The 12,951-nt window shown below is 40.8% G+C and overlaps 1 protein-coding gene across 1 annotated transcript in view; it reads left to right on the forward strand.

The window, feature by feature from the left end:
- The window catches only part of PDLIM4 (PDZ and LIM domain 4), a 64,903-nt gene that overhangs the window by 4,965 nt on the left and 46,987 nt on the right, over window positions 1–12,951 (forward strand). The window contains exon 2 of the mRNA XM_062587643.1: window positions 10,274–10,425. Within this exon, the coding sequence (XP_062443627.1) occupies window positions 10,274–10,425 (152 nt within the window). The remainder of the gene's footprint in view (window positions 1–10,273; window positions 10,426–12,951) is intronic.

Raw genomic sequence — 12,951 nt, forward strand, 5'->3', positions numbered from 1 at the left:
TAAATTAATTGCTATGTGTTGATAGAACCTAAAATTAGGACCACAGTGTTTTTTGCTGGCTTTTGTTTTTGTCTGTGTAAAAGAACCGAGAAGGGTCAGTTGTTTCTCTTACTGTGTACTAATATGTTTTATAATATCACAACTCAAGTAGGGTGCTTTTTTAAGCAGAAGGAATTTGTTTTTGTTCTTGGTTTTGTTCTCCTTAGTTTTTAGCAATGATTGCTTGTTTTAAGGTCTCAAGTAAGAAATCTGCACTGACATGCTTATTTTGGGGGTACCACTACAGTACTAATTTGAACTAAAAAACTAATGAAAGTGTTACAGATAAGCTTGCTGCTGAGATCGTTGAAGTTTTATTAAATAATTGGAATACTAGAATAAATACTTGTGCTGGTCCAGAGACAGTAGTGGTGGAATATACTGGAATGAAAGTGTAATGCTAATTACTCTAATCGAGCACACTGGTAATCCAGAGTGGGAATCCAGGCGGAAAGAATGATTCATGTAGGTCCATTCATACGAGGTCTGACCTTGGTGCGAGTTTAGCAAAATAAACCCAACACACCCTAAAACACTTCAGGCCTCTGCCAGGCTAAACAAAATAGAAAGAGCTCAATGTTGCCAGGGATTTAGAGCTTTTCTAAAAAGTTAGAAAATTGACATCAACTTCATTTGAAAGGCTGAAAGGTGGCCTGTTGGAACCGGTATTCAGAGTTACTTTGGAAAAACACATGACCATAAAATAAGTCTTGATACCTACCTTTTTATTCCATTTTTCCCTACGTCAAGTGGCTAGGGTGACCTTTTTAATATAGGAAGCACACAAAGGAAATCTGTGCAGCTTTTTTGGTAAGGTTTTTTGTTGGTGTATAGTACAGTAGATAGGGATAATCTTTGTGCTGTAGTAGGTCAGTGCTTTAATACAAATATGTCGTTATGGATTGTATGACAGTATTGGAGAATACAGCAATTCTATATATATATAATTTTTTTTTCTTCTGGCTTAGGGCATATCCCTTTCTGGTATATCCCAATATCGCGAGCCTGCAGTAATCAGATGGCAAGTTCTAGAAGGCATAAGGTCTCAAATATATAATTTTTAACTTTTTTTTTTGATTTCTGATCTCTTAAAGCATAATGATTTTTGGTTTTTTAGATAGCCAGACACTTAGTGAAAATAAATAATTTAAGTGAATTTATTTTTACCTGTGGTCACAGGTAAAAATAGTGTGAAAGAAAACAGTAGATCTCTGAAGATCTGGTAGCATTGATGAAATAGCTAAAATAAACATGGTAACAAAATACTCTGCTTGATTTGTTGTCAGCACAGAGCTGCTAGATGTGTACTGAAGGAAAACACTAGCGTATCTAGCAAAAGCTTGTTAATGTCATGGATTTGTGTACAGCAGTTAACACTGCACTTGCAACAAGCCTTGGAAGATAAGATTTAAGAATGTTTGGGTTTAACTTAAATTTCAAGCAGAACAAGAATCCATTTGGTTACTTAGAGCCATTGCAAAAATGTAGAGCCATAGCTTGTCATTCAAGTAGTTTTTACAGCCAGGAGAGACTTGGAAAAGTAATTTATCACCAAATAGAAAATATTTCTATTTAAAAACTTGCTGTGCAAGAGTTTCAGCCAGTAAATTTTCCTGACATCATAAAGATGCCTTTAAAGCCCATACCACGCTTTCTTGTCAAGTGCAGTAGTAGAAACTTGCAATTCAAATTGACACCCATTAGACCTTAAATAGTTTTACAGAAACTTATCTTGTAGATAGATAGTAGATTATTAGCAAAAGACGTATTTACAATACAAGCTGCAAATAACAAAATATAGCTGCTTAAAGAAGATTATTTCAAGTTGTTGTTCTTAACATGGGCGATGGAGGGCAAGAAAAGAAATGATCACTGTGATTGAATCCAGGACCATTCAATAACAGGCAACCACATAACAGAAGCGGAGCTAGGTTTATGCAACACTGACTCTATGTGCTGTCACTCACCACAAACCACAAAACACTTCCCAGAACCCTTTAGCACATGTAAAGCTGTTAGTATAGAAGACTATACAAACTCCACAAAATGTAACATTCAGGAATAAATTAGGAGAAAGCAGGAGAATTGAAAAAACTTAGCCCTGTAATAGCAAAGATGTGTGAGAATAACTCCTGCCTGTTTTAAAAGAATAAAGTCTCTACTCAGCAATTGAATTTAAACTTCTTGTATTTGAAGAATTTCTTGTGTTTAAAGATATAGCTGTCACCACTCTGATTTTGATAATAATGGAAATGATAACCTACCTTGGCTGAGAAAGCCAGTGCTGTAAAATGGAATGAGCCAAACAGCTTCTGGGGATTTCTAACAACAAACTTGTAGGAATACCTGCTGTTTACAACCCAAGAAGTAGCTGTGTGATGGTCTGAGAAGGGGAGACTTGTCGGTAGAGTTAACTACTAAACCTGATGAAGACTAGCTTATTATGGTCATAAGACTTTTTTGATCCGTCTGAAGCTGGTGTGCTGAATGGCATGTAGTGTCCAAGGTGCCCAAGGACACATATGTTAAGTCTTCACTGACATACCCTTGGGGCTGACGCTCTCATCCGTACATTGCCAACCAAGAGAGCAATGGTAACAAATACAAATATGAAGTAACTTTACATAATGGCAGCCGCAGTGGTTGGGATAGTCAGTCGTTGTAGAGAAGTGTGTCCACAGCTTGTCCTTCCAAGGAGGACTCAGGAGAAATCTTCACTGAATATGAACAGGAGAGACAGAAGAGAAGCAGGGTGGCATTTAATAGTATTTACACTTACTGACACTTCCTACTGCTGCCTGGCCTTGAGTGGAGTTCTGCTTACCCTTGGGCTGGGGTAATGGAAGCTTTTTGCAAAATGAGGCAGACTTGAAGGACTCTGGGTGTCTGAATGGCCCGTGTCTGTCTTGACCAGCACTTTAAAGTTTGTGCTCAGGGTTTCAACTTCAGGTTCTCGTGTCATTGGTTGTTTTACAATTTGTATCCATTGGGTTTCATCTCAGCTTTTTCTTTGCACAGAAATTTTCATGTACAAACTTGATTCTAAATTCTGATTTGGATCCATCAGTGGAAAATCATTTTTGGCTTCAAAATGATTTTCATGTGTTTGCCTTTTACAGTATTGATAGTCTGATTCTTTCCCTTTTTTCTTCTTAAGTTTCTTTTTTTTCCCTTGTTTTCTTTGGTAGTTAAATGAATTCATGTTGCACAAAGAGTGCTTTTTATTTGCTGTGTTACATAGCGTACCTAAGCAATATGTTGATGCACTGAACTTTTGTATGAGCAGTTGGAGAAGTGCAAGGGGATTTGTGAGGAACGTGTTAGGTCAAGGAATAATGCTTTAAATAGAAACCCTGGAAAGGCTGTTTAAAGCATTTGGGGAATTTATCTTCATTAGTTAGTACTTCAATTCTTGGTTCTTCCTGTTCTAAAAGATATTGCTACTGTAAGAGCATCTGCTGCCTTGCAGCGTGCTGCCTGATACTAGAACAAGGTTTCTTTGTTTGAAGCTGAGAATTTTGTCACACTATCTTGAAAGCCTCTCAAAAGCTTTAATCAGGAGCTTTTGATCGTGCCTGCAGAACAGAAAATGCCTCTGACTTCCCTGTGACAAAGTACCATTGATGGAGAGCACAAAGTGATGTGGTCTGTGTAGGCTGGTATAGGAGTGTGCATTTTGATGAATGAAAAATTTTGTGGCGATTTCCTTAATTTATTACATTAGCTTGATTCCTTTTGTTGCTCCTGTCAGTTAAGTTTTCGTTCAGGTGTTGTTTCAGCTTTTGGTATTGGCCCAGTTCTAGAGATCTCAATTCAGAAGCAGTTTTGCCCCAGATGGACCTTTTATGCCCTTTCCCCAGTATGTGCGAGGTTAAGGATGGCCTTCTGCTTTCTGAGTGATGGCCCGCGTTGGGGCAGCTGGTTGGGATAGCTGGGGTGCCGGGCCCTGCCAGTCACAGTTTTCCAAGGAGATTTCTCAAGTTCTGTGGTGGCTCCATGTCAGGATAGACCACCCTAGAGGCAAGCACGCATGGAGGAAGTGGAGTCTGCGTGGCGAGTCTAAACCGTAGCAGGCTTTGAAGGATGCCTCTTATTTGAGGGGGGGTCCCTTAGCCTCAGCTTCTCTGTAGCTCTTTCAGTGCTGTGGCTATATCTCCCGTAGTAAAGGAGAAGGCAGAGTGCAGGGAGAAGGGATGTTTAGTGGAATCTGTTTCTTTAAAGTTCTGGAATAGTGTTAAAGGATTGAGGCGGAGACTCATATTGGACCTGTAATGTGTGTGCGTGCTTTTTTTTTTTTTTTTTTTTTTTTTTTTTTTCCCTTCTTGTTTGGTGTTTTTTAAGAGCACAGTGAAATGTACAGTGGTACCACGAATGAGACCTGTCCTGAGGAGACTGGAGGCATATGCTTTTTAAAATATGAATAAAGCAGCGGATTCTGGCTTCCTACTGCACTGAATTCCAGAACAAGGCCTGCTCCGTAAAATGCTGTCTGTGCGTGGAGAATCTGCTTTCTGCTCTCTTGAGAGCATGGAGCTACTTTCAGTGAATACGCGCTCAGTAAATTTCCATATGCCCTTTTGTTACAAAATTGTTAGCTATGCACATTTTTTGTTTCTTTTAATATTTTCTGTTTATAATCTTTTTTACACATCTGCAATTTTTGATAGAAACAAAGAAGCAACTGTTTATTTTGTGGAGGAGTTAAATGCAGAGTATTGTTCTCTTGTCGTTATTTAATTCTGGGAGAGCACTAAAAATGACACATGTTTACAACTGAGTTCCCAGTGCAGACAGCCATGCTATGCTTGATGACCTCGGGAAGAGTACACATGAGTGCTCTTGTACAGCGATAAAATGAGCTGTGAAAACATGTGTGCAGTGAACTCCCCAGTGCATATGATTGGTCCTGCAATATTTCAGGCTCTTCCAGTTCCTTCCTTCTAAAGATGCAGAAGTGATTATGTGATGAGTATGGGGTATCCAACACAAATGACCATGTTGAATCTGCCTAATTATCTCATGAAAAGTTTACCACCAGCTAAGTCCATACTTACCCAGGTGCCAGCTCTTACACTGATCGGACCTGTTACCGAGTCAGTTTGACTCGCTGACAGCCGTTCTTTTCTTCTGCTGAATTGCATCCAAGTCTTGAAAACATCTAGTGAGCTCCAGAACTGACACAAGGGAGGAGGCTGGAGCATGTAGCCAGGAGTGGGGAAGATGCAGAGAGGAGGTCCTCTCCTCTCTCCTGGGCAAGCTGTTAGATTGACTACACTGTCTTTTGCAACTTCACCCCAAGTCTGCATCACTTGGCTTTGGGTTAACATTGGTGGAAGAATATTAATGGAGGGCAGCAATACCTAGCAGCACATTGGACTGTGAGTTAACTGATGGCCTGGTATTCACATCGGTGTTAGGTTCACTGTCATGTCAGATTATTACTGATGGCTTTGGCAGTTCGGAGAGCTTTTGAATGAGGCTGGATACTTTTCTACTTGAAAAAGAAAAATCTTTGGGGAGGCATCAGTACAAGTTATTTTAAAAGCTTTCTTTTGTTGTTTTTTAATTAAGCCCATAGTATTTACTGTGGATTTGGTGCTAAGTGCCATCTACCTGACTGCTCTGAACGGGTACTGAGAAAATATTGCCACTGTGGTACAAATAGAGGAGGCTTTAGGAGGCTGTGTGGCATAGCACTGAATGCCATGAATCTGAGGCTCCGTGATCTCTGAAGAGTCGCTGGTATACATATGGTAGTGCTTACCATATTTATCCTATGCTGTTTCCAAATAGGTGCATTGTAAGATATTTCATTATTGTTATACAAAAAAGCAAGTTAGTGAAAATCTGATAGTTGGACTTTTCTTCATGTGACAATAAGAAAAAAAATTTTGTTTTTCTGTCTTAACTGCTTTGTAAAACACAAGCAGTCTCACTAAATTTCTTAAAATTACAAAGATGCAAATGGGAACTAACTGATAGGTAGAATGATAGAAATACTGAGTAGAATAGGGAACATAAAATTGCTTTGGGGAATTTAAACAGATACAGGAGTAAGATGGCACAACAGCTAGTAATAAAGCAAGGTGAAAGTGCTGTAATTACTTCACTACTTGGGTGGTTCGCCAACAGGGTTTTGCTCTGGTCCTAAGATACGAAGGGTCGTGTGGCACCCTGTAGCCACAGTGGTTTTAGTAGGATGTGAAGGGACTGTGATAGAGAGGAGCTGGCATGCAAATGCCGTTCTTGAACTCATCACTGTAGGAAAAAGCATACGAATAGCCCAAATCCTGGTAGACTTCCAGTATGGACAAGCTAAGACAGCACAAATGGGATGTGGCTGGCATCTCTGAGGAAGGAACCTGTATTCACTTCTTAGGGCATCAGGAACATAGCAGGTGAGTTAGGGCTTGCGTCATTTCAGAGCACTCTGCGTTGCCTGCAGGAAAGCAACGTGGAAGTGATGAGACAGGTTCTGACATGACCTGTCCTAGTTCTACTGAAAACCACTCGCACTAGCTCAAGTTATGTACCCATAGAACTTACTTTAACGTTCATTCAGCCTTAACTTTGAAACAGTTTGTTCTTAGCACTGTTCTTTTATTTAAAGAAAAACTTCTATTACTCTTTTTATTAAGGCCAGCCCATCCTTAAATATGAATTCCTTTGAAAATGATGCAGGCTCCATTTCAAGAATGCAGAACTTCATTGACCCTGTGCAGACTTTTTGCTGTGTTTTCAACTTAATGTATCTAGTTATTCTCAAACTTGCACATACTTCCTTCACATCACACATACTCTGGTTACCAGTCACAGCAAACTGTAGCTCTCTCTGGATGGAGGCATGAGTCAGTGCCTCTGTTAAAAGCTGTGTGCCAAAACCTCTTTTCACTACTGGGCTTTAATTCCACCACCCTGTAGAGGCATCACGTCAGCGTGCAATACAGATAGTTATGGTACACATTGCTTGTGGACAGCTGAAGTTCTCCAGGGCTAAGCTTAACATACAGAATACAGGGTTTGTCACTTGAACATGGAAATTATTTTTGTAATAATATAATTCAGTTGGTGGTAGCTAGGATTTATAAAGCAAACTGGCTGTTGAAGAATTTGGAGCTTTATGGCTGGAACTGATTGCTGCTGCTGATAGTTGTCAATAGGTACTTGAGATGCCCAGATCCCTCCTGTTCCTTTCTTGCATGCTTGTCATCTTACTTAAATGTTTCACTCCAAGTATATACTCCGTTACAATCAGATGCATCTTCATTCTTCCGGGGATCCTGGTTTTGCATAGGCTTTTCGCATGGACTCTATGCAAGAAAGCAGGCAGAATGCTGCCCTTGCCCGAGAGCCTGTGCTTCAGGACTCGGATGCGATCCTGGACCAAGGCTGGTGTCCCATGGGCTCTTAGTAGCTTGGGCTTCCCTGTGGCTTGTTTGGTGTTGACGACATTGTACTGCTGTAAGTTAGGAGAACTTGACTTGAAGTTTTTTAAATGTTATTCACTAACAAGTACAAACTTTGGGCTTGATGTGTATTACTGATTCTAAAGCCAACATAACACTGATGTATCTCAAACTCATGAGATCTTAAAGTGTAATTTCATTTCAAGCCCTCGGTCACTTCCATGGAGAGCATAAAATAGAGTGTGAAGATATTGCCAAAATAACTTGAAATAAACCAGTTACTGAAAATAGGAAACAGCTAAGAGGCCCATTTATGAGTAACTTATTCTCCAAGGAAGTTGAGATCTGGTTAAGATCAGTGCAGTGAGGAGAACGCGTCGTCCATCTAGACTGCGTTGAATGGACGCTGCAGAATGAGATACAGCTGTAGCAGGTCAAACCAGAGGTCTGCTGCTCCGGCAGCTGCTGTTGGCAGCACTGGTGGAGCGGTGGGCACCTAGCGCAGTATGAAAGAGGGGGTAGGTGTGTGGAGATATTTTGTTTTCCTGACATGAATGTCTGTTACGTTGTTTTGCTTGAATCTGTGTTGAAACAAAAAAAAGTATTCAGAGCTCTCTGAGAGAGCTCCACGGCTGATGTAGGTGGTGTGTTAAGAAATACCTGCTGCAGTTTGTTCTGGGCTGAGTCAGAGGGCAGCCTGCGCGCAGGGCACGGAGGGAGCCCGGCGGCTTCTTCAGAGCAGAACAGCCGAGCTGAAACTATTGAAGAGCAAAGAGCAAACGGTGATTTGCGCTGACAATGCAACAAAAGGCTTAATTCAGGCTGCCAGTTCTGCTTAAATACAGAAAGCAATTTGGGGCGCCTCAAACACCTTTGGGTTCACGCTCCCGCGGTATCTGCGGCCGCTCTTGCGGAAGGAGCGTCCTGCTGCAGGCCGTGGCTGCCTGCCCTCCTCGCTCGCTGTCTCACCAGCCTCCTTCCTAGGAGGAGCTCTGGGTGGTTCCAGAGGGCTCTGGGTGGTGGTAAGGCTAGGTCAGCTTCAAACTCCCTGTGAAAACAACTGAAAAAATCAGATCGCGGTGAAAACAACTGAAAAAATCAGATCGCGGTGAAAACAGACAAGTGCATGCCTCTCTCTCTTAAAAAGACCATCTCTTTAATAATGTCACATGGGTTATGTGGGCTTATTGGCATCATGAGACAGATGACTGGAATTTAGTCTCAAACTGTTTGAAAAATTGTATACTGCGTTTGCTAACATCTGGTTACCTCCATGTGCCTGGCAGAGTTGTGCACTGAGGGCGGTGGAGAATAGAGCAGTGATTCTGGTTTTTGAGTTGTGTTCTTCCTCCAGATCTGACTCTGTATTATATCACAGAATGATTGTTAATTTTATTCTGAAACCAAACCTAGGCATCCTACAAATGTGAGGGTTTTTTGTTTTGTTGATGTTTTTCTAATTGGCAGAGTAATTCTGTAGCAACTGGCTCATAACATGCCATCCATGCCAGATAAGGCAGTTTTATGTAACTTTAGGTTGCACGCAATCCACAGCTTTTGGCATAGTAGAAAGTGAAAATAAACTGGTATTTTTGGTTTGGCTTTGGTCCATGTCTCCCCTGCACCCTCCCCCATGAGAAAATGCCACTGCCAAGAGACCTGATAGGCTGTAATTTGGTGATTAATCGTAACGTACATGAGGATGAGGGGCAAAATCTCTTGTGTCTCTCCGAAAGCAGCCGTCTTCTCCTCCTGGGCTGCTCATCAAAGGATGTGCTTCAGTAGTTGTGCAAGAGCTAATGAAGCAGTGACCCATCTCCTGAAACAAAGGATTATACTAATATAAATAAAGGCACCATCATATTTTAAGTGCAATGAGATATGAATATCTGCAACATCAGGCACACTGCACTTTCTCATTTGATAAACTATATGGTTGGTTATCAGAGCATTAACAGATAATCTGAATGACTGAAGAAGAAATTCAAGGGCAAACATGTAGATATTAAGATTTTAAACAATTAGATACATACTTACCTCTTCTGTTTATATATTGCAACATTTTGCATTATCATTGCAAAAATTAAAAACTGATGTAATGAAATGTTCATTTCAAAGAAACTCTGTTATGGGCTGCAGGATTGGCCTTATGTCCAAATGGTTGGACCTGTCATTAGTTCCACAGGAAAGTAGCTATGATTTTTTTGAAGGTTTTTGGCATTCCTACAAAAACAGTAGGAAAGAGTTGTAGAGACTTAATGAACAACCTGATGTTCCATGCAAAGTTAGAATAAAACAAATAATTTAAATGATGGTCAGGGAAAACTGGCGTGGGATATAGCATCTCCACAGGAAGGAGTTAGGATGAGCTGTCATGTTTAAATCATGCACTTCTCCAGAAAAAAAAAAATAGGGTTTACTGTGCTCTATAAGGATGGGGTCTCAAAGCATGTTTTAAAGCCTGCAAGACAAATGAGTCAAAAGAATCAAGGGTCTAACTTTCTTTAAAGAGGGTATTTCTTTTTTTGAGCAAAAGATCAAATATGAAGAGAGGATTTGATGACATATAGTCTGAGGTTGACAGAAGTTTTTGTTAACTGAGAGCCAGCACCTAATGTCATTACTGTTGAATATGGCCTTCAGAAAACTGAGGCTGATCCCAAGGACACTAGCTGTGATATCCAAGCTGTGATAACATCGTCTGCGCATGCAAAATGCATCAGTTTTCTTCATAGATAGAACGAATAGTTATCTGCTTCTTGTTCCAAGAAACGTATCTCTCTTTAGACTGAACGTTCCTTTAAATAACTTATTTTTTCCCTGCATAGATTAACCCTGGAAGTAAGGCAGCCATGGCAAACCTATGCCCAGGAGATATTATTCTGTCAATTAATGGAGAGAGCACAGACAACATGACACACCTAGAAGCACAAAACAAGATCAAAGCATGCATGGACCAGCTACTTCTCTCTGTGAACAGGTGGGTGACTATGCATCGTTATTTAACATTTTACTCTTTAATCAGTTCAGATACTGTCTGTGTTAGTCAGCTAAGGCCTAGATAAGTTCTTCTGCAAGAGTGCAATGTGAATTATCTTCCTGTTTTTCCCTGAATCTCTGCATTGTAGCATGTATCCTTCTGGCTAGGGAAGAGGAGAAAGGAATTCCTAATGGAGCATTTCAGATGCCACTCCTACTGTGATCACATACAGTAAAGTTAAGCTTTCCTTTCCCATGGAGAGCAGATAATGCTGCTTTGGCAATAGTTTTTGCACATGCTTCTTCAAAGGGAAAGATGCTGGAATGAGACTCTGTTGGCACTTAAATTTTTTTTTTTTTTATGTACTATCATATCAGCTTTGCCTGATGATTCTTCAGAAGGCTTGCAGCTGGCCCCATAGTAAAAGTGTCATTAGATTCACTTTTGGATACATCCCAGTGGTTTATGTAAGTGTTCTATGTTTCTTTAAAATCAACACAACAAAATTATTATTTTTTTAAACACTGATAGAATAAGCAGGTCCGGTTTAGTTTTCTGTTTGGATACTCATTCACAGCTTGTAAGGCTGCTGCTGGCTGTAGGTTGGATCATATCCTTCAAATTGATGGAATTCTTGTAGGCTTGAGCAAGAGAAGCACTAAGTCTTCATTTGGAGAAGCTTCCCATTCTGTTAATTTCCATCTGTCGTTTTCCTGAATATCTCTCTTCAGGGAATATACATTTGAAGGTGCTGCCAAATATTCACACTTTTCTAGAATATTTGAAAGCAAAGCAAAAGTTTGTATGAACATATTTGGTTTGCTTTCTGTAAGAAATAATCCTATAACTAAAGTGTTCTAATACAAGTCACAAATTAATTGCTCAGTCAAAATGAATGTTCCTTATAAGGTGCATAAATGATTTGTATTATCTGTAATAGGCTTAAATAAGTTTATACAGTTTTCCACTTCAGATTAAAAAGGCATTTCCTGCTATAAAGAGCTGTCACTTACTGTTTATACTTCCTTTAAAGAATATTTAGCTTTCTGACCAGAAAATTAATTTGAGACCATAGTTGCACAAGACCCTATTCCAATGTGGAAGGTAAACTGTCACAACTGAAGCGAAAGTCTGATCTGATTCTTAGTGTTTCGTGACACTTCAGTGTCTGAAATGCCTGACCTAAGTAGAGGCCTTTTGAGCTCAGACTGTGTTTTAGGAACTGAGTAGCTTTTTCATTAGAAGAAAGAACACCACCTCCACCAAAATCTTTGAAACAGTTTCACATAGCAGAACCATCCTCTTTCTTGGCTTTCCTTTAGCTTTTAAGGAGTCTTTTGCCTCAAACGGGGTTTTTGACAAGTGTAGATAAAACAAGATTCCTTTCTAATCTGTCTCTCCCCACAGAATCACAGAGCGGTTGAGGTTGGCAGGGACCTCTGGAGATCATCTAGTCAAACCCCTATGCTCAGGCAGGGTTACCTAGAGCATGTTAGACAGGCACACGTCCAGGCAGATTTTGAAGATCTCCAGAGAAGGAGACTCCCCAGCCTCTCTGGGCAACCTGTTCTGGTGCTCTGTCACTCTTACAGGAAAGAAGTTCCTCCTCATATTCAGGTGGAACTTCATGCGGTTGTTTGTGCCTGTTGCCTCTTGTCCTGTTGCTAGGCACCACTAAAAAGAATCTGGCCTCATCCTCTTGACATTCTCCCTTAAGATTTTTGTAGGCATTAATAAGATTTCCCCCAAGCCTTTTCTTCTCCAGGCTGATGCCCAGCTCTCAGCCTTTCCTCGTAGGAGAGATGCTTCAGTCCTCTGATCATCTTCATAGTGCTATGCTGGACTCTCTCCAGTAGCTCCATGTCTCTCTTGTCCTGGGGAGCAGAACTGGACACAGTACTTGCAATGAGGCCTCCCCAGGGCTGAGTAGAGGGGCAGGATCACCTTCCTGGGCCTGCTTGCAACACTGTTCCTAAAGCACCCCAGGATACCATTGGCCTTCTTGGCCACAAGGGCACATTGCTGGCTTACGGTCAGCATGTTCACCAGCACTCCTGGGTCCTTAGCAGAGCTGCTTTCTAGCAGGTCAGCCCCCAGTCTGTCCTGGTGCATGGAGTTACTCCTCCCTAGGTGCCAGACCTTGCACTTGCCTTTGAACTTCATGAGGTTCTTCAGCCAGCTTTCCAGCCTGTCCAGGTCTCTCTCTCCAGGCTAATAGAATTCCCTTTGGTCTTTTGAAAGTGGAGGGAGAAGGAGGAGGTGGAAATCTTTTTGTGAAATAAAGAAGATGAGAAGGTGTTGATAAGCTCCTGAGAGTAGAGGTAGCTGACAATGAAACATATACATAATGAGTTGAAATGAAGTTTTGCTGAAAACAACTTCCACTTGAAGTGCAGCAGACTTGGAATTGAGGTTTCATTCTGGTATATGGGAGTTTTTTTACCATGTGAATTTCCTATGGGTTGAATTCCCATTTTTTCACTCCACTTCAGACACTGTTACTGATCAGTGTCTGTTCATTGACTT

The sequence above is a fragment of the Rhea pennata genome, chromosome 14 (assembly GCF_028389875.1).
Source record: "Rhea pennata isolate bPtePen1 chromosome 14, bPtePen1.pri, whole genome shotgun sequence".
Lineage (NCBI taxonomy): Eukaryota > Metazoa > Chordata > Aves > Rheiformes > Rheidae > Rhea > Rhea pennata.